Consider the following 25909-nt stretch of genomic DNA (forward strand, 5'->3'; position numbering starts at 1 on the left):
GTGCCTTAGTTTACCCTTTTCTGGACTTAAACATTCATATAAAAATGTTGTCTACATTCTACAAGCTATAGATGTGATGCTCACAGAACCATGTTGTGTATCCCTTAGACAAGGACGAGTGTTCTAAGGACAACGGTGGCTGCCAGCATGAATGCATCAACACTATAGGAAGCTATGTCTGTCAGTGCCGCAATGGATTTGTGCTACATGAAAATAAACATGACTGCAAGGAAGGTAAGGATTAGGGCATTTGAACAGCAGATAGTAGAGACGACCCAGCTATCTTTTAGAAAGTTATCATTATGTAGAAAAGAGAGGTACCTTTTAATGCAAACCAGCAGGGTCTACATGGGGCAGTGAGAGCACTCTACAAATCACATCCCTCTGGTCTGGACTGTGGTGCCGTTTAGACAAGCCCTTACCTTCCTTCAGAGTGTGTTGTGAGGCTTAATTCTCTAATGTATATAAAGTCTTTTGAGATTCTTGAAGGGAAAGTACTTAAGAAGGTGGAGTAGTTTTATCATTTTATCCTCACTTTATTTAAATTTAAATGTTAGTATTTATTTAATGAGAGGAACTTCTACTAATTTGATTAGGACAAAGAAGACCTTGTATAGTCAGACATTTCTCAGTAGATATTCATGATTCATTCACAGTCTTTTGCCAACAACAATCTCTCTCTCTCTCTCTCTATTAATCATGGTTTCCCAACCAAAATCAAGGTTCAGTACCTTTAATGCCTGCTTTAGTGGGAGGGCAGAAAAGCAAAATATGAATTTTTCAGGAAGGAATTCCATTCTGGGTTTTTCTACTTAATTTTATTTGTGAGGAAGGCTTAGTAGCGGGAATGGCAAAATATTGACTTCATTTAGATAAATGGTTTAGGCATATCATTCATATATATAGTTTGTTTATAGAAGGTTTATGTGATCCATTGTAAACAACACTGTAAATGTAATGGTCAATCAGTAAACAAGCAGTCCTAGATTAATCTCCATGATGTATTTGCCAAAGGTGATGAACATGATACCGGATACTGAAGAGGTGATTAGCTAGCTTCCTGAAAATCCTTTCCTTTCAATGAATCAGTTGATAAAAAGTCTGCTTTTCTGACTACATCTTTAACACAGATTTCCAAACTAACTGATGCTATCATTATTGGCACAGCTGAGTGTGAACAGAAGATCCATAGTCCGACTGGAGTCATCACAAGTCCTAACTGGCCAGACAAATACCCAAGTAGGAAGGAATGCACATGGGAAATCAGTGCCACTCCTGGTCACAGAGTCAAATTAGTAAGTTATTTAAGTGTTGTTGTTTTTTAACCAAATTTCCTCCTGAGCTGTCCAGCTACTTTCACAGTCCACTATATGAAAATAATATTGATCTATGTACACTGATCAATTGGCAGCCAAAAAGTATGTTCTTTATATTACACTAGTTAGTAAGAATCCACTAACTTTTAAAATAAAACCCATTATTTTTAAAACAATGAATATTTACTAAAATGTGTTATGAAGATATCAACATTTTAAAACAAAGATTAATATGAAGTTTAACCCTCAGTGAAGAATTATTTTAAGAGTGTTAAGTGAGTGTTCCATAATACTTAGATGAAAATTCAAAAGGTCTGATTTTTTTTAATCTCAAATATTGGTTTGGAGTATTATTTTTGTCTGATTATATATAATTGATTCAGAGGTTTGGGACACTTTCATGTACATAATTCACATGGACATTCCAGATTCACTGTACAAGATTTCTGCACTTTGATTCTCAGCTTTTTTTAGATTTCACCGCATTATTGTGGTACAGCACTGAGCTTCAGAGATGGGATGCTCTTAAGGGTGTGTCTTCACTGCAATTTGAGGTCTGATTGCAGCTCAGATAGACATAGACATGCTAGCATTACCCCATTCTAGAATGGCTAAAAATAACTGTGCTGCCATGTCTTCACTTGCTTCAGTGTGGGCTATATAAGCACATGGGTACATATCCCTTGGGCACATACTCATGCTGCTAGTCTGTGCTGAAGCTCATGCCCTTGTGTCTACACTGCTATTTTTAGCTGGGCTAGTGCAGGTTGAACTAGTGTGGGTTTGTCTACCTGTCCTGCAGTCATACCTCAGAGTCCAATGTAGACGTAGCCTAAGCCAACTTTGTGCCCTCCTCACCCTGAGCTGTTCCAGGCGCTGGAGAGGACCCTGGTGAAACAGCCCTGAGGGCTGTTTAAGTTATGGCAGATTCCCTGGACTGCCCTCTGGGAATTGCAATGCCCAGGGCCGGCTCCAGCATTTCTGCCACAAAAAAAAAAAAAAAAAGCCACGATCGGCGGCGGCAATTCAGCGGCAGGTCCTTCGCTCCTAGAGGGAGTGAGGGACCTGCCGCAGGTGCTGCCCCTCTCCCTCGACCGCCCCAAGCACCTGCTTATTAAGCTGGTGCCTGGAGCCATCCCTGGCACTGCCCAGCATCTCATCAGCTCTGCATGCTGTGTCCGCACCCCAAATATGCCCTTCCAACCTTCGGCATGTCCCTTATATTTAAGGCTTGTGGAATGGTACTCAGAATGCAGCCTTATAGGCATCTTCTGCAGTGTTAGTGCCAGAAGAATTGTCCCCTAGTCAGTTACTGAACTCTTAGGTCCTCTTTATGCTGCTCCAACCCTTTCCCCTGGCATAAAGAAGCCCGAGCAGGAGTAAGGATCTCACCTAAAATGCAATGCAGTAGTTTTCTCTTAAACAGTCTTGGTCAAACAGGGGACGAAAATGTACCGTAACAGTAGGAAACACCTTTTTCAGAGACAGGGCGGTGTGAAAATAGAACTTGCAAAACATACTAAGGCAACACTAACATAATCACTCTACACTAAAAGCCTGAATTTCGGCCTTTGGGTATGCTCCTAACTGAGCATAGCAATGCCTGTCCCTTTGTGGATCTGGCTGTAAATGCTTAAACCCTACATGCAAAGAGGGGACGAATGCTCTGCCCATTCACTGGGTTCAGTGAGTGTTCAAGTAGAGTGGAGAAGGAGGGTGGGCCTGTGCTGGCTCATTCCCAACAAGTGAACTTCTCCCATATGAACAACTTTTATTTTGTGTATATCTTATCTAGCCAGAGGCATGGACAGATTTTTATAAAAGCACTTTGAGTGCCTGTAAACTCAGCAGGAAAGCTCATGCATTTGGATTTCCTTGCTGAATTTTAGTTTTCTCTCTTCCAGAAGAAACCATTCTTAAATCTTTATCAACTGTTCCTTTTTCATTTGAAATAGAATCTGGGTAAACATTTTCAAAAGCACCCCAGAGGCCCAGTTTCAAAAGTGAAAGTCAGTGGAAGTGAGAGTTGAATGTCAATGAGAGTTATGTGCCTAACCTGCCTACGAGCTTTTGAGAATCCCACTAGGCTGCACTACCTGCATCTTTCGGTGCCTAAATACTATTGAAAATCTGGTCCTAAGCATCTAAATCACTTTTGAAAATGGGGTTTAGGCCCCTATGTTATTTAAGTGTTTTCAAAAATCATAGAATCATAGAATATCAGGGTTGGAAGGGACCTCAGGAAGTCATCTAGTCCAACCCCCTGTTCAAAGCAGGACCAATTCCCAACTAAATTATCCCAGCCAGGGCTTTGTCAAGCCTGACCTTAAAAACCTCTAAGGAAGGAGATTCCACCACCTCCCTAGGTAACCCATTCCAGTGCTTCACCACCCTCCCAGTGAAAAAGTTTTTCCTACTATCCAACCTAAACCTCCCCCACTGCAACTTGAGACCATTACTCCTGAGTACCACTGAGAACAGTCTAGATCCATCCTCTTTGGAACCCCCTTTCCGGTAGTTGAAAGCAGCTATCAGATCCGCCCCCTCCCCCCCCCGCATTCTTCTCTTCTGCAGACTAAAGAATCCCAGTTCCCTCAGCCTCTCCTCATAAGTCATGTGCTCCAGCCACCTGATCATTTTTGTTGCCCTCCGCTGGACTCTTTCCAATTTTTCCACATCCTTCTTGTAGTGTGGGGCCCAAAACTGGACACAGTACTCCAGATGAGTCCTCACCAATGCCGAATAGAGGGGAATGATCATGTCCCTCGATCTGCTGGCAATGAGCCTACTTATACAGCCCAAAATGCCGTTAGCCTTCTTGGCAACAAGGGCACACTGTTGACTCATATTGTCCTCCATCCTTGAAAAAAAATCAGAGAGCTAAAGGGTTATCATCCTTTCTGATCTGAATAGTGAAACTCTGTTAATCAAACAAAACTGGCTTCTTTATTTACCTAATGAAGTGTTCAACAACCACTGAAAGTTAATGAGAGCTGAGCACCTAACTCCCTTAAGCTCTTTTGAAAATCTCACCATCAAGTATAGTGGACAAGTATAACACTCATTAGCAAAACATTTCACAACTAGAATTTCTCAACTGTGCTAAATGTTTGTATGGAAAGATAACACATTACATTATTTTATTCACAATCTTGTTAGCTGCTTATCACTTATTTTGTATTTGACCCATATACCAATAAAACTAATGCAGCACTTCCATTTTATAAATATTTCCTATTTTGTTTCCAAACTAAGTTCAAGTTCATTCCTACTTTTCCTGTGCCCAATGAACAGAAAAGATAAGCTTCTGCACACCAAATGAACCAAGTGAGTCCTGAAGCTGTGCGTTATTTTTGAAGTTCCGTGTACCTAATCTTCTCCTGTGAGTGCTCTTAGTTTTGATAAATCATTGCAGAGTCTTTCCCTGGTAACAGTAAAATGAAGCATTCTGTGTAATCAAGGTCTCCAGGAAACAATGGACATGCACTGTGTAATTTTTAAACTATATATCCAGATGAAAAAAAATGCTTTTGAAACTGTCTACATACGGCACAGAGAGAGAGAGAGAGAGTTTAAAAGCTCATTTGACACTTCAATTTTGGAAGTTAGTTTAAGTGAAGCTTAATTTGAGGAACATATATAAAAATGATTTTTGAACAAATGCATGGAAATGAATCTAGATAACATAGAAAAAAGAATGAGTTAAAGAAAACTGCAATAATTTTGCTCAGCCTATTGTCCTAAAAGTTCCCAAGTTCATAAGAACGACCATTCTGGGTCAGACCAAAGGCCCGTCTAGTCTGGTATCCTGTCTTTCAACAGGGGCCAATGCCAGATGCCCCAGAGGGAATGAACGGAACACATAATCATCAAGTGATCCATTCCCTGTCGCTCATTCCCAGCTTCTGGCAAACAGAGGCTAGGGTCACCATCCCTGTTCATCCTGACTAATAGCCATTGATGGACCTATCCTCCATGAATGTATCTAGTTCTTTTTTGAACCCTGTTAAAGTCTTAGCCTTCACAACATCCTGTGGCAAAGAGTTCCAGAGGTTGACTGTGCGTTGTGTGAAGAAATACTTCCTTTTGTTTGCTTTAAACCTGCTTCCTATTAATTTCATTTGGTGACCCCTATTTCTTGTGTTATGAGAAGGAGTAAATAACACTTCCTCATCTATTTTCTCAACACCAGTCATGATTTTATAGACCTCTATCATATCTCCCCTTAGTCATCTCTTTTCCAAGCTGAAAAGTCCCAGTTTTATTAATCTCTCCTCATACGGAAGCCATTCCATACCCCTAATCATTTTTGTTGCCCTTTTCTGAACTTTTTCCAATTCCAATATATCTTTTTTGAGATGTGGGCATGCCATGTATTTATATAGAGGCAATATGATATTTTCTGTCTTATTATCTATCCCTTTCTTAATGATTCCCAACATTCTGTTCACTTTTTTGACTGCCGCTGCACATTGAGTGGATGTTTTCAGAGAATTATCCACAATGACTCCAAGATCTCTTTCTTGAGTGGTAGCAGCTAATTTAGACCCCATCATTTTATATGTATAGTTGGGATTATGTTTTCCAGTGTGCATTACTTTGCATTTATCAACATTGAATTTCATTGGCCATTTTGTTTCCCAGTCACCCAGTTCTGAGAGATCCTTTTATAGCTCTTCGCAGTCTGCCTGGGACCTAACTATCTTGATTAGTTTTGTATTATCTGCAAATTTTGCCACCTCACTGTTTACCCCATTTTCCAGATCATTTATTAATATGTTGACTAGAACTGGTCCCAGTACAGACCCCTGGGGGACGCAACATTTACTTCTCTCCATTCTAAAAACTGACCATTTATTCCTACCCTTTGTTTCCTATCGATTAACCAGTTAACAGTCCACGAGAGGACCTTCTCTCTTATCCCATGACAACTTATTTGCTTAAGAGCCTTCGATGAAGGACATTGTCAAAGACTTTCTGAAAATCTAAGTACACTATATCCACTGGATCCCCCTTGTCCACATGCTCATTAATCTTTATTCATCTTGATTTAAATTATGCAAAGAGTATTTAAAGTTTTTTTATTTCAAAATTTTATTACCGAGCTTAATAATAATAAAGGCGGCTGAAAAGCAAATTCTTTGTGTCCCTGGAAATGTGGGGATGCTATGGATAAAACTTTAAGCCAATTTCTTTGTTTAATATTTCTTTCAAACTGTTTTAATGTTTGAAATAGTTTAATATATAATATTTGCTTTTTCTTAAATCCTCTAGTTCTGTTTATGATTGTTTAATGATTATTAAAACAGGTTTGAAACTCTTTGCATTCTCTTTGCGTAGGACACTGACTTTATATTGTATGTCAAAATAACATATCTTTTAAGGAAGATAGCTTCTGTGCATTAGGCTCATAAACTCTAATTGTAATTCAAACATTTAAAATAATAAATTTCACAGGTTATTGATTGTAAGAAGTGCTCTGAACAACTGACCTTTCAGATTGCACAACTGAATAAAATACAGTGTGATTTTCCTTTTAAAAACAAAACAAAACAAAACAAAACAAAACAGAAAAAATCAAACTCAGAACTATAGACTACTGTTAGAGCACATATAGAATTCCCATTGATATTCACATTAGATTCACTCGATTGTATATTTAACCAGCTCTTACAGCCTCTCAGTGTGTGGATTTTTTTTTTTTTAATTAATCAAATATTATTAGGGGTCCAATGACAACACATACCTGGCTGTATGAAGATAGGATGGTTGATTGAAATTTTAGAGTGGCAACGGGGATTGCTGCACATCTGTTTTTATTACATCTGTGATTTCCTTCCGCTCATATAAATGTCAACTTTTCCTATAAAATGAATCTGTGTCCATCCAGTACTATCTTTTCACTCTTCAGTTCTTTGTGAACTAAAACTGATATTCTGAGTATTCTTTCTCATTTGCCAAAAACATCAGTGCTTCAGCTATATGCAATTCCTTTAGGACAGCTGGTAATATAAAGTGCCATCACATTTTATATTGGCTGACTTCCATCAGGGATTCAGTAGATTAGACTTGCTTTGGTGTACCAGACAGAATGTTCAGTTATTATGTGTGCTCAGAGTTAGACTATTTGCTTTTATTCCTTTTAAATATTGCTTCTGAATCTTTTAGCTTACTTTGCTGGAAATACACTGAGTACAATTAGGAGCATTAATTCCTAGAGTGCTTTTGTGATATTTTATTGTATTAATAAAACATAGTTTGAGAACCATAAGATTGCTAATTATTAATAATAATAATAAATAAATTCCACTGAACTGAATGAGCTTTCAATTTAAAGATTAATTAAAATGAAAATGGTCAGAGAAGTATTTCAGCCTCTCAATGCTTATACATAGTTCTCTATGACCTTTCATCCTTAGGGTTCTCGTTCAAATCTAGCACAGGTCAGTAGTGACCAGAAGTTATATCTCATGGCTTTTTGATGTCCCATTTGTAATAAGCTTGGTGATCTCAGTCCAGTCCTGAATAGAGAAGCATCCATATATCACATAAATAGCACACTTGTCATGAGTTGGAACACTAGGTGGCAGTCTCAGTGGAGAAGACCAGAAGGATCTGGAGACTGAACTATTCCTTGCTCCTGGAAGTGGTCCCTTATTATTAGGGTCTGATGATATGGTTCAGAAACTCCCACTGCCTTTGAGCTACCTGTTCTGTGGACAAATACATTTAAGATTGTAAAAAGTGACTTGTGATTTTTGGGTCCCTCAATTTTCAGATGCCCACATCTTCAGCCAGTTTAAAGGGCCTGAATTTCAGAGAGTAGGGGCCAGACTCGGTGAATCAGACACCTTCAAAGTATCTTCAGCTGGATATCCTAGAATTGAGGGACAGAAAATCACTAGTCACTTTTTAAAATCTTGGACAACTGGACTCCACTCTCCAGGGCATTGGGGAGAGTTGTGAGTCTCTAGGAGCTCAGATAAACACTAAAATAAATGTTGCTGTGTGGAGAAGAAATATACAACAGACCTGAAAGTAAGTAATACTTGTGAACTTTAAGATAACTGCAGCAATGTTCCTCTTTCTTTGAGAGTTGGTGACAAGTAAAAGTGAGTTATGTTGGGGTTTATTTACAAATTCACTCAAAAACCATTTTTGCAGCTTTCTAAGACTGATTTCCTGGAGAAAGATGATTTTAATTTGCTGAGTGAAGCCTTAAATATAACCAATATTGTAGTTATAAAAATTGATTTATATGGCATAATTTTCAAAGGACCATGCTGTATATGTTTTACTTACAAAAGGCCATGTGGAAATGTTGTTTTCATTGGTTTAAACTGCATTGAAGAAGCACATATATAAAAGCACAACGGTCTCACAGATGTTGCAGGGCCCCAGTTATAAAAGGAACCAGTAGATTTTCTACTTTCTGGCTGGTTTTGGATGTTCTGTGAAATTTGGAATAATCCTGGGACCTAATTGTATGAATTCAACAGAATGCCTATGGTGTTCCAGATTTTCTCTTTTCTGCCATGGATTGGACACAATTGTCCTAATCCCTTTCATGTGAAGCGGTGCCCTGCCAACGTTAAAATTATTGTCTTTATTATTACTCTGCTTCCTTAGAGTGAGTATGTCATTCAAAGGTCCAAGCTTATAACCGCAACAAAATTACATGTGCTCTCAGTTGCAAGCAGACTGCATGCTGGAAACCTATATACAGTTCATTTTTATTATGTATAAGATATAATATGTATTGGAGTCCTTCTTAACACACTATTTTGCTTTCTTTTCAGACCTTTAATGAGTTTGAGATTGAACAACATCAGGAATGTGCTTATGACCACTTGGAAGTGTTTGATGGAGAAACAGAAAAGTCACCAATTCTGGGACGTTTATGTGGCAATAAGATACCAGATCCTCTTGTGGCTACTGGAAATAAAATGTTCCTCCGGTTTGTTTCTGATGCATCAGTACAAAGAAAAGGCTTCCAAGCCACACACTCTACAGGTTAGAAAATCAGGATGTCATTTACTGATCATTTTCCCTGGATGGAGACATTTGGGATTTTCTCGCTCTATGAGCAATTGTTTAGTAGATAAATCAGTGCTACGAATAAATATGAACAAATCCTTGGTGGCAGTAGATGAAATCTAAACTCAGAGATGAAAGGAAATATTGTCAGGATTCTAGAATTAACTCTTTTTTGCCATCTTATTACTTTATTTTTTGTTTTGTTTTGGATTGTTTTCTTTTTTCTTTTTTTAACCTTAATGTTGTTCCTGGACAGTCATTAAAAAGTAATCAGTTACTTTGGAAAAAGATCTAGTAAAAGCCAAAAGCAAGACAATGGTGAATTCTTTCCTAAGGAAAGGCATGATTACTTTTGAAATTCAGCAGATTTGGGAAACAGGTTTTTAAGAAATTTGTATTCTTATAATTAATGCCATAACTGACTATACTTATAAAAGATTCCACAGCCTTTAATTGCATTTCCAGTGGAGCTATTTTAATGTAGTGTGCTGTGTACCAAAATAGTCTCTGATTTTTGTCTTCTATGGCTTTAAATAAAACATGGGATTTTATGTTAACAGGTAACACTATTTCTTCTACAGTTAAAAAAGGAATGGTAAGCAAAGGTAAAAAATAAGCAAAAGAAAATTGACAGTCTTGCTAAAATAAACAAGGTTTTAAAAAGTTTAGTCTCCTTCAGACTTAGCAGTTAGTTTCGGTGCTTGATAGGAATTATTGGAATTCAAAATATGTTTTGAAATTCCATTAATCGGTTGCTTAGGACATTTTCCATGTTACAAACATTAATTTTCTGAAGTTGCTTGGCTTACAATGACCCCTAGTGGTGACTCTAAAAATTGTAACTTCCAAGACATGTTTGTAAAGGGAAGAGGAGCCATTCGAAAATAGTAGAGAGCAGGGGCGCTGGAACAGTTTGTAGAGTGGGGGCTCTGAGAGCCACTGAACCAAGCTGTAAACCCCGTATACAATGGAAACCACTTCAAGCCAAGGGTTGCAGCAATAGCCCTAGTTCCAGCACCTACCTTAGAGTAGAAGAGAATAATATTTCCCCAATCTCTACAGTAGAAATAATATTTCTTCATTTACCACAATCAATTCTTACTCAGGGATTATTTTGTAAACTGCATACTAAAGTGGATATTCTATAAATATGACTTCTAGCATACTAAGGCTTTGCTGACACACAAAAATCCCTAATCTTGAGTATAAGGATGAATAGTCTATATTGTATCCATGTAGTTTAACATTGTCTAAAACATCACATGCAACGTGAAAGTGTGTGTGCAACTATCGAGTCATTGTAAATTAATATTAAAATTCAAATTAGATTTTTTCTCCTTGAATTTTTGCAGAGAAATAATTTTTGATACTTTGTGATTAATTTCTCCTTTTGGCAGAGCCTGGGCTCTCTCTCACCTTTTGTGTTCTGATGCTGGAAAATGAAAGCTTTGTTTAACCTGACATTCAGTGTACTTCTCTTTCTTGTTATAGGGCCTGATTTGCAAACACTTAGTAGTACGCTCATGATGTGTTTGCTGGATCAGGCCCTTCCTTATCTCCCTTTGTATCTGCTACAATTGTATATCTACAACCACATGTGTTACACATGTACATTTTAACTCTGAAGAGGGACTGAAAAATTTATCATGTGCTTTACTTCATCCTTCCCAAATCCTACCAGATCATTTGTATTACCCCCTCCAGTCTTCTCTACCACACAATGACCATTATGATTTTCACAAAATTATATATAAAAGGTTTGATTGGTCCTTATTACAATTTTACAGTAAATAATTAAAAACCAAAACTATTGGTAAAGATGGGTGTTGTAATACTACTGATTTATGTAGCTTCTTTCCATTTACACAATTGCAGTAGTCATTACATAAAGAAAATTAAAATCTATGCCCACAGTATTTCTAAGTGTTACCAGTTGCATTGCTACATAAAATCATAGAAGATTAGGGTTGGAAGAGACCTCAGGAGTTCATCTACTCCAATCCCCTGCTCAAAGCAGGACCAACCCCAACTAAATCCTCCCAGCAAGAACTTTGTCAAGCCAGACCTTAAAAATCTCTAAGGATGGAGATTCCACCACCTCCCTAGGTAACCCATTCCAGTGCTTCACCATCCTCCTAGTGAAATAGTTTTTTCTAATATCCATCCTAGACCTCCCCCACTGCAACTTGAGACCATTGCTCCTTGTTCAGTCACCTGCTACCACTGAGAACAGATGAGCTCCATCCTCTTTGGAACCCCCCTCTCACTCTCCTCTTCTGCAGACAAATAAGCCAAGTTCCCTGAGCCTCTCCTCGTAAGTCATGTGCCCCAACCCCCTAATAATTTTTGTACAGTTAATGGCTTGCTGGTATTTCCCTTATAAATGTCTGTTTGAAGAGGTTTATAACTTCAACTTGATGTGGAAACTTTGTGTATGATATCTCAACACAGGTACAGTGTTTTCCTTCAGAATGTTGAAAAACAAAATCTGCTTGATTCTTTTTAAGAATGTAGAATAAAAAAGGTGCATTTTTTGCTCATATATAGTTCAAAGTTAATTTTTGAAGGAAAATGTTTCCTAAATGTCCATTAAGTTAACTGATAGCATAGTGAAGAAGTGTTTAGGGATACAGTTTGTATGTACTGTTTGTACAGAATACGGACTTTGTCCTGCAGTCTCGATGAAAGCATAACCATTAATTTTAGTGGGAGTTTTGTCTGAATAAATATCCTTATGGACATTGCATTTATCAATATATAATCAAGGAGTTTTCAAAGCATATATTATTTTTCTTCATTTTATTGCTTCCATAACATAATAATAAATAATATTTAATTTAAAAAGGCTAGATTGTGTGGGTGAGATCAGGGGTGGTAGTAAAAAGATCATGCCTATGTAACCCCCATACCACCTGGGTGTGATGTTCTGTCCCATCTAGAGGCACCGAGACCACTTAGAGAGAGAGAGAGAGAGAAAATGAGTCTGCTCTACAGCCTTAGCTAACAGCCAGTTGGCTTTTAGCTCATGTGATAGAGGCTCATGCACTAAGCTCCAGAGTCACCAGATTCAATCTTGCCTGCCGACGACCAGGGTCTGTCGGCGTTACACCTAACCCTGCGTTACTGTGCAAGGCCAGGCAGAAAGAGCTCAAGTTGCCATTTCCCTCTCTCCGTACTGGACACAATCTTCTGGCTTTACACTCCCTGGCACAAGGCCAGGAGTCATATAGTAATCTCAGAAGGAGCAGTCTGACACGGAATCCAAAACTCATGCCACTAAACTTCGTATTCCCTTCCAGATTTTCTGGACAATTATAGAATCATAGAAATGTAGGTGTGGAAGGGACCTCGAGAGTTCATCTAATCCAAACCCCTATGCAGGAGCGAGTAAACCCAGACCATCCCTGAGAGGTGTTTGTCCAACCTGTTCTTAAAAATCTCCACAGGTGGGAATTCCACAGCTTATCTTAGAAACCTATTCGGGAGCTCAACTCCCTTATAGTTAGAAAGTTTTCCCTAATATCTAACAGACGAGTGTCTAGTCCTACCTTCCGTAGAAATAGAGAACAACTGACCACTGTACATTTTATACTAGCCCTTAGCATACTTGAAGATTGTTATCAGGCCTCCCTCTCAGTCTTCATTTCTGAAAACTAAACATGCCCAGTTGTGTTAACCTTTTCTCATAGGTCAGGTTTTCTAAACCTCTTATCATTTTTGTTGCTCTCATCTGGATGCTCTCCAATTTATCCATATCTTTGCTAAAGTGCGGCACACAGAATTGGACACCGTTCTCTGGGTGAGGCCTTACCAGGGTGAAGTAGAGCAGGACAACTACCTCTCATGTCTTATATATAACACTCCTATTAATATGTCTCTGAATGATATTAGTCTTTTTTGAAACTGCATCACATTGCTGACTCATATTCAATATGCAGTTCCCCAGATCCTGTGAATTAATGCGAGATTTCCAATCATAGTTGTTGTTTTTTTGGTTGGGTTTGGGGTTTTTTTTTGCATTTTATTTTTGTTTGCATTTGTCAGACTTGGGAAGTGATGAGTATTTTGGGAGCTAAATATGTTCAATTTCTTAAACAATTCCAGTGGATTTAAAATATTAATTTCCTGAGACTATAAATCCATGTCTGCAGCACAAATTAAAAAAATAGTATTTAACTAAAATTAATGTACTCATAATGTAAAATTAATGTATTCCTGCCCATAATAAAGGGGTATAATCTATTTAGAAGTATGTTTTAAAAAGCATGCATCTACCAGGAGATTAAACATTGTTTTTAAATGGTTGTGATAATTCCATACAGAGCAAACTGTTTAAACTGCATTAGCCTGAACACATTTTAAACAACTTTTTAAATCAGTTTCTCTACCACAGTTTTGACATAATATAAATGAGTCCTAGAGTAAAGTTTTCAAAAGTGCTTAAGTGTCCAAATAGTATAACTCCTATTGTCCTCGACAGCACAGGAAGAAAGACAAGACACCAGGAATGACACTAGGCTGCAGATTTACTGAGTAACACACCTGGGAACTATCCAGCAATAGCTCCTTTGGTGCAGGTCATCCTTCCTTCTGTAACCCATACCACCTGGGAGAGGGCTGCCATCAGCCCTCCACACTGTGAGCATGGTCTCAGCACCACTGCTGGGACCTCACCATCTTCTTTCATATAAGTGGGTTTGTCTCCTTGCTGTACCAGACATTAGGAGTCCTGGTTCAATTCCCCACCTTTTTTAGTACAACCCTTCTAGTAGTCCACTTCCAATTCCAGTTTATCAGGGAACTGGACCTTCCGTTGAACAATTAGCTGCACTGGGTACCTGCTGAGTTGCAACAACATGAATTTTGCAGTGCAACCTATCGACTGGTTCCTGGGCTGCTGAGAGGAAAACAAAAAAAACCCACATTGCCCAGGCCAATCTGGCTAAAAAGGTGACTAGGATGATGCCCACAGTGAGTACGGGGGGGATTTTGATCAGGGTGCAGAATTGGGCCCTGGGCAGGGAGAAGGGTTTATAAGCCCTTTGCTTGTGTGCATGGGAACCAATAGGCTTATGCTGCACCCTTGCAAGTCAAGGAGCCCCCTTCCTACACTTCTCAAGCTCACAAGGAAGCTGAGTGCCCATGGGGAGGGGAGGAAACAAGAAAGGGTCAATCCTTACAGGAGCCAAGTGTTTTCTTTCCCCTAATGGCCCTGAGAAAGCCTCTCCATCTCAAAGGCTGACTGGAGTATGGTGTGCATTTTCAAAAATGATATAGGCACTTCAGGCCCTAAATCCATTGATTTCTAATGAGATTTAGGTTCCTAAGTGCTTCAGTCACTTTGGAAAAGTACACTTAAGATCTTGTGAAAAAATCCTCTTTATTTCTTAAATTGGTTCTCCTTTTATAAATGTGAGAAATTCTTCTTGCTTTAAAATTTTTGCAGCTGGTAATATGGATGGAGCTTTCTTTTAACCTCATAGAAACAATAGCATATCTGGGGGAAACAGTACATACAGTTGATTAAAAGTATTCCTTTTTTACAGCTGTTCTATGTCTTAAATGTGTAAACCCTCTTACAACCCTCTTATTCCAGTCAAAAGCAAAAATGTAACTAAATTCACAAGAAAGTGAAGTAGCCAGTAAATTAGAATAAACAGTAAAGTGAACCCAGTTGAGGCGTCTCATCTGTAGCTTTGATAATGCACAGTTGTGAAATGGGAAAAAATGCACACGAGTACCTTCATGAGGTTTCATACATGTGTATCCTGTGAATCGGCTATGGTGGGATACCTTCATGAGGTTTCATACATGTGTACTTGTGTGCATTTTTTCCCATTTCACAACTGTGCATTATCAAAGCTACAGATGAGACGCCTCAACTGGGTTCACTTTACTGTTTATTCTAATACATGCTTGTCTAGAAGAATTTAAAATCCTATGTTGAGCTATAAATCAAGTTTAATAGAATCATTCCACTTACATATTATATAATATTTTCTGTTTTGCTTCCCTTGATTCTTAATAGCCATATTTTCATGAATACTATAAAAATGCAGTTTTAAGCATCCATGTGTTCCCAGTATTATTTCCTGCCTGAATTCAGAATCTTTAACATATGACATCACAATTTGTTGTTGTTAAAGTTGGGCCTGATCCACAGAGTTCATGACCAGCTCCTCTCTTGTCCAGAGCTCAGCTGTGTTTGGATTCTGGGATTTGTTTTAGCTGATCATAAAATTTAATGCCGCTGTGCAGGATCCTAACATAAACAGATTTTGTTATAGTTACTGTAGAAATGAATGTCATAAGCAGACGATTGTGGCCTGGTGAGAAATAAGGAGCAGATGAACCTGTAAAAATAAGTGATCTGTTTTAATTGAAATCTCCATAGGTGTTAAAATTAAAAGAACCCAGCCAAACCTTTTTTCAAAATACAGTTTTACATGTGTTCCTAGCTGCTTTTAAATAGTGCCTTTAACTTTAACTCACTGATGTAGTATAGAAAGCTAAACACAATGAAAATGTATAATGAACAAATATTTATTAATTGAAACTAGTTAAAATGTTTAGACAGAAGAGGTAAACATAGTTATGTTTTGATCTTCAAATATATAATAGCTGCTTCTGTCAAGCAAACTATTTGTAGCCCAGTTTATGGGTCTTAACATTCTTTTTCATGAAGTGAAATGTAACATTTTTCAAAACCGTTTTTTCTATAAAATGTTGTAATATACATATTTTTAAACTCAGAATTTTTTTTGACAAGCTACACCTGAGTGAATCTGTAAAGCAACATGTATCTTAACCCATATAATTAGAAATTTACTAACTCATATAAATAGATATATTATGAAAATATTGACATACAGTATGTAATGCCCCAGTATAAAGTTTGATTTGGCTGCCCTTATGTGCATCTCAAATGTATATTATGAAGGATATCACACAGTTTATCTACATTCTCTGCAAATTTGCTGTCCTCTTTTGTTAAAAGTTATTTACATAACGGGAAATGATGTATCTAAGGCTATAAAAAGAGGAAAGGAATGAATTCTGCAGTATTTTATTACAATTTAAATTTTTTTGGACTCACATTTTGATTCTTCACCTCACATTCAGTTCCACATTTGGACCTTAGCAGGGCACAAGGGTCTCCTTGCTCCCTTTTAGTACCTTATAGCCAAGAAGTTCCATTGAAGTTGTAAATTATTACTCAGGCACAGTAAGCAGAATTGGGTCCATTTACTTTAAAAAAATAAATTTTACATTATGGGCCAGGTTCTGCCACCCTTATTCAGAGTAGTACCTCACTGTGCAAAGTAGTCCCATTAACTTCCATAGATCTATTTGTGTGGTAAGGACCTATTCATCCTGAGCAAGGCTAGCCTTACAGGAAAAGGGAACGATGAGCTGTACTGAAGCAAGCTTTTCCTTATTCTTTATTTGTTTCCTTCATGCAGAGTGTGGTGGTCGACTGAAAGCTGAATCGAAGCCTAGAGATCTGTACTCTCATGCTCAGTTTGGTGACAACAACTATCCAGTTCAAATGGACTGTGAGTGGTTGTTAGTATCAGAGCGTGGCTACCGAGTAGAGTTAACATTTCAGACATTTGAGGTGGAAGAAGAGGCAGATTGTGGTTATGACTACATTGAACTCTTTGATGGCCATGATACAACAGGTGTGAGACTTGGTCGATTTTGCGGATCGGGGGTAAGTAATCAGTAACTGAAGCTGATATTTATGCACAGAAAAGCTACAAAATAAAAATTCTTACAGGGTCACTGTCAGGTAGTTTTCTCCAAGCTGTAGGTTTTGTCAAAAATAAATAAAATATTTTTCCAAAATCTGGGAACAATAGATATGTTTTTATGATTTCAAAAAATATGCCATTGAAATATTTTCAGTCAATAAGTATTCTGTGGTCTTTGTAGCCAGAGTATTGCATCATTATGCTATGCATATGAAGTTGAAAGTAAAATTGTTTAGTCTGTTCTGTATAGGTTTTTATACCGCACTCGTCACTTTAATATCTGGGCACTTTGTAGTACTGCATTAAGCAATGTGACTAACGTCTGTCACATGGTTTGTTCTCTTGTTCCATTCTGATTTCTAACCTGATTCTAAAGAAATATAGGCCTAGAATGAGAGAATAATTTTAGCTTAAGTAGGCAGCTTTGCATAGCTGTGCCACTGTGCCATCCAAGTAGGATCTCTGAAAAGGAATTGTGGCTCCTGGGAGAAGATAACTTACTGCCCCTCTAAAAGGGTGCAACTTACGTCTCCCTTTGCATTGGCCTAGCTCTGCAGGCCCAGTGTGTTGAGGAAAGGGGAGTCAGGGCTCCACCCACTTGCTCACAGGGAAAGAAGGTAAGTATCTGGTGTACAGCTCTTGCTTCTTGTTCTGTTTCTCTCACTGCACGTAGACCCAAGATTTGACAAGATCCGACATGAGGTGGTAGCATTTACTCCCCCGCATAGCCATGTTGGGACCAAGAATAGTCTGGGCCTATGAAGTAAGAGGATCCAGCAGGGTCGGCTCCAGCATTTCTGCCGCCCCAAGCAAAAAAAAAAAAGCCGCGATCGCAATCAGCGGCAGCAATTGAAAAAAAAAAAAAAAAAGCCGCGATCGGCGGCAGCAGTTCAGAGGCAGGTCCTTTGCTCCTAGAGGGAGTGAGGGACCTGCCGCCCCCGAATTGCCGCAGGTGCTGCCCCTCTCCTTTGGCCGCCCCAAGCACCTGCTTGTTAAGCTGGTGCCTGGAGCTGGCCCTGGGATCCAGATAGATGTCAACCTCAGGCTGACTTGCTCTGAACAGAGCCAAATCAACCCCTTTTTAAGCATATTAAGCTTGAGGGAAAGGAAAGGAGGGAATGATAGAACCTTAACTAACCCTCAGAACAACAAAACTACTGCTAGGGGCCCAATTCTGACATTCTACACTGAGCAGTACCTCAGTACCTTTATCAGTAGTCCCAAAATATGAGTAAAGGTGGCAGAACAGAGCCCCGTTCCACCCTCCAGATGACACAATTCATAGTTTTATGATGGGGTAAATGTTCTGACTGTTTTAGCTTTCTCTAAAGCTATTCACTCATCTCATCCTTCTTGCTATTACCTGCTATAAAAATGAAACTGATCACATCATAGTGTAGTATAAAAGCTCCAGATGTGTTATTGTCCATCATTTGTATAACTGACCTGTCAGTACAAGGAACAGCACAGGCTACATTAATACAAATCTTAAATATTTTTCAAGTGGCACGCTCCAGATTTTATATTTAGTTTATACTAAACTAACCTCCTTTAATAAGGGGAGAGGTAGTTCAGAAAAAAAAATGGCCTAGACCTGTTGACCTAGTTTCAAACCTTTTATGCACGTTTCAGAAAACTCTAACTCTTCTTTTGGACTCCCAACACACCTGAAGCTCACTTCCCTACCCTGCAATATTCTTATAGATAATAGAATCCTTCCTAAGCTATGACCCTCTAGTGGGTCCCAGCCTTCTGCTTGCTCAGTCTCTATTGTCTGTATTTACAGTTATACATATGTTGTTGATCTCATTGCAGTGCTAGTGTGACCACCAATAATTACAAAACTTATGCAGTCAAGGGCACAATAGGCACTCTGGGAACACAGCCTCACGTGGGGCAAAATTTGAATTCAGTATAAACCAGATCCCAATAGAGCTGCTGTGCTAAGCAATGGGATCATCAGAAGATAGGGGTGGTCATGAATGGGAGGGAGGTTAATTGTGGTAAGTAGGAGCGATTGTGGAGATAGAAAGAGTAGGAATCTAAAAGTTTGGATCCACTCCAAACAAGCATTCTAACTGCACTGAATGTGTTAACCTTTAAAAATTTACCCATGACTAGTTTTCTTGAGGCCAGCTATTCTAGTTTGTCATGTCTACATTACACAGTTTAGTTGCCATCTGGCTTTTCTAGACTTTACTGTACTAGGATGGATTTTTAGCAGAGCATCCAAATTAGACAATATTCTGCTCTCCATTATGGCCGTATAATTCCAAACTATCGCCTCTGATTTCAGTGAGATTACTCTGGATTTGTACCAGTACAGTGGAAAGCAGAATTTAGCCAACTATGTTTTGGTGTATTGAATTGTTATAATTTCATTATATAAGTTAGTCTATCCAGAGGAGACTTCAGAGAGACCTACTCAAGTTAGGTGAATGGGAAACATGATAGCAGATAAAATTCAATACTGATAAATACAAAGTAATAACATTAGAGGAAAAAAACATGAACTACTAATACCCTTAGAGTGTAGCTTAGGACAAAGGACCTGGACATCATTGTGGACAGCTCAACGAAGGCTTCTGATCATGGTGCAACTACAGTGAAAAAAGCAAACAAAATGTTAGGCTACCATAAGAATGGGGTAGAGAACAATACAGAAAATTACATAATGCCATTATATAAATCAGTGGTTAATCTTCATATGGAATACTGTGTACATTACTGGTCACCCCATAGGAAATACAGCAGAATAGAGGGAGAGCGGGAAAGGGTGATGAGAATGATTTGGGGCATGGAAAAACTTTCACATGAAGAGTAACGGAAAAGATTGGGATTGTTTCCCTTTAAAAAGGGATGAATAAAATGAGATGTGATAAAACTACCTAAAATAATCAGTGGTATAGAGAAGATAGATTGGGAGCTTCAGTTCTGCCAGCCTCATAATACTAAATCAAGGGAACATTCAATAGAATGGAAAGGTGGCAAATTCAAAACTGATAAAGGAAATAATTTTTTACACAACACATAGCTAGGCTGTGGAACTCATTGCCACATGATGTCATTTATGCCAGGAATTTAAGATTCAAAGAGGGACTGGATGGATAATCAAAATTTCCAGTTATAATAGTTAATACTAAAAAAGGTTAAAACCTCATACTTCAGGATTATCCTCTTAGGGGCTAGGAGAAGGCTTTCTTGGAGTGGAGATTATCTCACCTCTGCCTACTGTGGGGTTTCTTCCATCTTCCTCTAAAGCATCTGGTTCTGACCACTGTTAGAGACAGGCTACTGAACAAGATAGACCATGAGTCTGTTCCAGTATGTATAGTCCTATTCCATTTTTCACTATGTTGGTCTGGAAAAATGCTGTATGAGTCTCTGAAATTTGTTGCTGCATTGTTTTATAATGTTAGACTAAGACCTAGTGTTGCCTGTGTAAAGGTGTTGTATCCACTTTGAATGGTGGTATTGGTTCTATCCACTGTGAATGGTGCTATTAAATTATACTGCTTAAAGAGGAATCCATAGGAAAAGATCTTATCTGAAAAAGAACTAATAGAGTAAAAGGTGAAAAAAATAACTTTACTTATGTACTTATTTATTCTAGCCACCAGAAGAAATTTATTCAGCTGGGGATGCCGTTTTACTCCATTTTCATACTGATGATACAATCAACAAGAAAGGATTTCATATACGATACAAAAGTATAAAATATCAAGATAGCATTCACACCAAAAAATAACGCAAGAACCTCTATGCCAGAAAATAAGAAAGAGAGAATTAGTGTGATGGAGAGGAAGGAAGCCGTATTTTTTTACTGACATTATTAGCACAAATGTTTTATATAATGGGTTCAGTTGGAAGCAAAACGTATATGACCAGAAACATTTTAGTTCACAATGAAACTTTCACCTATCCCAATGGAATGGACATGGTGATGACATGTGGGCTCCATGCTTGACTGTCTCTGCAAAGCTGGTGAAAGGGCATTGCATGCTTCCAGGGAAACTATAAAAGCTTTTGTTTCCAGCTTGATGTTTGTATAGATGCTTGCAGATTCAATCACTTAAATTCAGTGGAAGTGACTTTGCAGACTGTTCTTCCTTCTGAAAATTATCTGGTCCAGGAGAAAAAATGCTCCTTCAGGTCACACACACAGAAAACTGTCCTTATATATTATTGAAATTGTTTTGGCTTTGTATCAAGGATACAATGCATGCGAAGGCCATAAAAGGAGATATGAAATGGGAAAGTCTTCTGAGGTTGGTCTGTACTTTGGTAGGGATTCATCTCTCCTGTTAGTTTACCAATATTTTGAAACTGGAAAATCACATCTGAAGCGTAATTGATTTCATTTTACCAGCATATTGAAAAGTCTGAAACATTTTATTCATCGCCATTATTAGTACACTCAGAATTTGGATAGTAAGTAATTGAAAATGTCAAGTGTATTGGTTAAGTAAGCTATAACTGATGATGTGCTCTTATTTTGCACTGAGCCAGATAAGAGACTGAGTTAATGTTTAACAGACCTGTTGTAAATCAAAATCTTTATCCACTGGGAAACAGAAATAATCATGAATAGAATCATCTGAAACTCCAATTACTGATTTCATTTTCAGTAGTAAAATCATAACTGCTGCTAACTTGTATTTCCTTGGAACATTTTATGAATGAGCTAATTATCCATTTTAGCTAATCAGAAACAAAGCTGAAAGTACTATCCAAAAGAAACGTTTCCCAACCCGTTGAAAGAACAGTATAATTTGTTTTCTGAAAATAAGAATTTCTGTAATGGCAAAAAACAAACAGGATTTGTTGTTGAAAGAGAATTTCTATGGTGCTATTCCATGAACATTAAACACTCAATGAAGACATTTTAGACCTTTGAGCCAACAACCTGCAGATCATGAATGTCTCACTATGCCTGGCTGCATCTGAAGAATAAAGACTTATTACACGTATGATGAGATCATTGCAATGGCAGCACTAGTCCTGTGGAACAACTACTACTATTGCCTTAGAATTCTTGCACATGATCAAACAGATCTTCCTGTAGATACATCTTTAATTTGATAAATAATTTGACAACTTGAACGTTTTAATGTATGTCAATGAAAAGATCTTCAAGCAAAAGCCCATCTGCAAAGCTTAGATCATCTGCTGTAAATACAGTGACCTGCTTTTGATGTAGAAATATGTTATTTTAGAATGAACTATTCTATGTGCTTTAGGCCATACATGGCTTTAGTCATGATGTATATGCATTATGTAAGTATGTATGAATGAGTGCTCCAGAAAGGTGAGAGGTGTTGTATGGATGAACAGTTAAATTGTGCCAAGTTCTACCAGAACCCTGTTTGACTGTAGCAACTTAAAGGTTTCATAGGCAGTTAAGTGGGACTTCTAGTCAGCAAGAACAGAGTTAAAATGAAATGTTATGTTTCACTTACAAGAAATATTATTTTGATATCCTTTGATGTAAGTTGCTACTCAGATTAGCTTAGTTCCTGTTACCTTACAATGAACATTCACTGGCACTAATAAATCTGGTGGGTTTTTTTGTTTTTTTTTACAAAAATAAAAACTAAACAGATGTGTAGGCGTCTTTGGCTGTATTAACCACTGATTTATGTTGCTGTATCTCCCTTTTCCCTTCCAGAAAACTCTCACAAGTGAAGTTCAAAGAATGAATCGTTTTTATTCCTCCTTTGGATATAATTGTGCTTTTTAAATATTGCATGGCTTTACTTTTCTGTGGATCGTTTTTCAGGGTGCTTGCAGAAGAAGAAATGAACAACATAAACTGGCAGAATGGAGCAGAGTTGCTCCCAAAACCTTTCCGTACAAACTCATGTCATAAAACTTAACGTAGCAGAAAACTATGCTTTAACTTCAATGCACAATATACTGGCATAGTTTGTTCTATTCCGGAATGGCTTAGGAAAACATTTTATTAAAATAATGTATTTAAAGGAGTAGAAGAAGGGTTTGAGGAGAGGGTAAAGGGCAGGTTGCTGGGCTCTTTTCACTCCACATCATTCCATGTCATCTTTTTTCCCTCATTAACTTTTTCCCTCTGGTCCCATCTCAATATTTTCTTACCAAGTTCTGTGTAGTGTAGACTGAACAGCATTTGCCCTAACCACACAGGAGAATTTCACTCCTTTCTCCTCCACCAACATGCTACATGTTTTCCCACTTGGTGAAGTTTCTTCTGGCAACAGAATTTGGCCCAAGATGATGACAGTTATTTGGTAGGATTATCCCAGGTTTATGTAGGGAGGGGCTCCTTCATGCATGAATCTCCAGTGGGCAGTTGGGGTGGTCAGTCACCTCCATTCTGAGGAAGACAGTTTAGACTGGGCAAGTTGAGGAAAGAAGTGAGCAAACTGAGATGGGTCCATCCAGAAAGCTGCAATATGCGAGAGCTGGGGTAGAGTCTGGAGCAGCCACAGGAGCAGGGCTGGCTCCAGGTTTTTTGCCGCCCCAAGCAACAACAAAAAAGCCGGAGTGCCACCCCTTGAAAGTGCCACCCTCAAAGGGCCAAAATGCAACCCCTTGAAAAGTGCCGCCCCAGGCACATGCTTGGAACGCTGGTGCCTAGAGCCAGCCCTGCACAGGAGCTATGTTTCCACATATCCAATAGCTCCATCACTGCGCATACTTGGCACGGTGGATCTGATACACATACTGGAATAGCAACTGTGTGTGTAAGAGGGGAAAGAGGGCTGCTATGCTTCTTGACATTGAGTTAGGGGAGTACATTTCACTTCCCTAACCCCTCCTGGCTCTTCCTAATAGAGCCCAAACACTTAGGCTTTGTGCCTTGGCCCTGTCCTCCTGTAGAAGAATTGTAATTGGTCCAGTTAACTCCATGTCCAAACAAGCAGGGGAGGTATATCCCTGGAAGGTTTTCACCTCTTAATTTATATATACATAAAAATACACAACTAGTGGCAATTGAATTCAACTTATTTTGTTACATCAGTCCTAAAGAGCGCACAGAAACTAACATAAGTGAGGTTAATCTGGGGTAAGGTAGTTATTCAACTTGTCCTTGTATGTATTACACATTTGGTGAATAATCCCACATTGTTCTGAGAACCATGATATGGCGAAGTACTATACAGTGACCTACGTGTGGGGTGATAGCCAGATCAGATCTTTAACATTACTATAACTTTGGTTTTGTATTTAAAAAAGCTTAACTTTTATAAGCTTAAATAATTAAAATAATTGAGTGCAAACTTTGTTAAACTGGAGGGCTACATTGGCAATGTGCCAGGAGATCAAGGGCCAGGCCTAATTTTTATAAAATGGAGGAAATTGCTGTTGACCTCATAAAATAAAAGCCATGCTAACTCTTGAACTGAGCGATTTCTGTTCAGCTCAAGATGAAGCATTATATATTGGCCCTGTAGTCCCCGTGCCACACCTTCTCATTATAATTTGAGTGTGGCCGCAGTTTGAGAGTGGTCACGCAGCCCTTCTGTTGTCATTATTTATTAATATTTTTGTTGTGCTGAATTTATGGATCCCATATTGGGGTTAGGATCCCACTGTACTAGGCACTGTACAAACAAATAACATAGACCCTGCTCCAGAGAGCTGGATATAGACAATACTGATCAAATGTCCACTGCACTCAATGGTAACTGTTCCATTGACTTCAGTGATGTTGGATCAAGCCCCATGGGTAAGAGTAGGAGAGTAAGGTAATGGAGACATATGTGATTGCATAAGTTAGTAGTTGTCTAAATTAAAGCGTCACTAATATGTTTTTCATTTAAATGCTTGTAAAATTAATTAGATATAAAGGTGAAGAATGAAATCTGAGCATAAAAAAAGTTATAGCAATGACAGGAGCAAAAAAACCGCAGAAGATTAAAAATATAATTACACTAGAATGAAGAGATACGTAGTCAATTTATAAAAAGAAAGAGATCTCAGTGGGCTAAGTTCTGCCCTCTGTTTACCCTGGCAACACCATTGGCTTTTTTCAAAGCCCAGGGGGTTGCAGTGATGCAATGATTAATGGAATTTGGCTGAATTACATTATAAGTATTTTATTTCATGAAGGCTGAGTGAAGGCACGTACAGTTTAAAACCAATACTTTTGTGTAACAGATGTGCTAATCCTCCAATTAATCTTTCATATGCATTAGAATGCTTTGTACTATATTGCTTCCATGTATGCTAAAGAAGGCTTATGTAATTAGCTAGATGTGTAGGGTAGTCACTACTCTTTGTCATCCCTGAATCTACTATTGAACTCTAGACAACATAAAAATGATCTGTTTTCAAGTCAGTGAATTATATGGTGAGCTAAGTTCTTGCAACCCAATCCATGTGCGGAAGAAAAAGAAAAGAAAAAAGGCTTATCCTGAGTAATCGTTTCCTTACTAGCATAATTAATGCCATAATGCAATTTTTCCCCTTAGAGGTCTCAATTTTAGCTCATGGGGCAAATAGAGAGAGAGAGAGAGAGTTGAAGTAACACAAATGTTCTTATACATGTTGTAATTAAGATAAAGTCAGTAACCCTGTCAAAGAAGGAAATTAGGTTAGTTTGGCATTATTTGTTCTTGACAGATTCATTTTGGCTATTACTTATCCTCTTAACCTCTAGGTGCTTAGAAATTGATTGTGTAATTGTGCTCCAGTATCTTTCCAGGTATGCAGGTTAGGCTGACTGATCTATAATTCCCCGTGTCCTTTTAGTCCCCCCTTTTAAAGATGCTTAAACTATGTTTGCCCTTTTCAAGTCCCCTGGGACATCATTCTCCTCCATGG

The 25909-nt window shown here is 38.3% G+C and overlaps 1 protein-coding gene across 1 annotated transcript in view; it reads left to right on the forward strand.

Annotated features, from left to right (window-relative positions):
• TLL1 (tolloid like 1) overlaps positions 1-22776 on the forward strand; it is a 199835-nt gene extending 177059 nt beyond the window's left edge. The window contains exons 18-22 of the mRNA XM_034772660.1: positions 109-234; positions 1168-1295; positions 9116-9329; positions 16817-17067; positions 20721-22776. Of these exons, the coding sequence (XP_034628551.1) occupies positions 109-234; positions 1168-1295; positions 9116-9329; positions 16817-17067; positions 20721-20855 (854 nt within the window). The 3' untranslated portion in view covers positions 20856-22776. The remainder of the gene's footprint in view (positions 1-108; positions 235-1167; positions 1296-9115; positions 9330-16816; positions 17068-20720) is intronic.
• The last annotated feature ends 3133 nt before the right edge of the window (positions 22777-25909 follow it).

The sequence above is a fragment of the Trachemys scripta genome, chromosome 5 (assembly GCF_013100865.1).
Source record: "Trachemys scripta elegans isolate TJP31775 chromosome 5, CAS_Tse_1.0, whole genome shotgun sequence".
Lineage (NCBI taxonomy): Eukaryota > Metazoa > Chordata > Testudines > Emydidae > Trachemys > Trachemys scripta.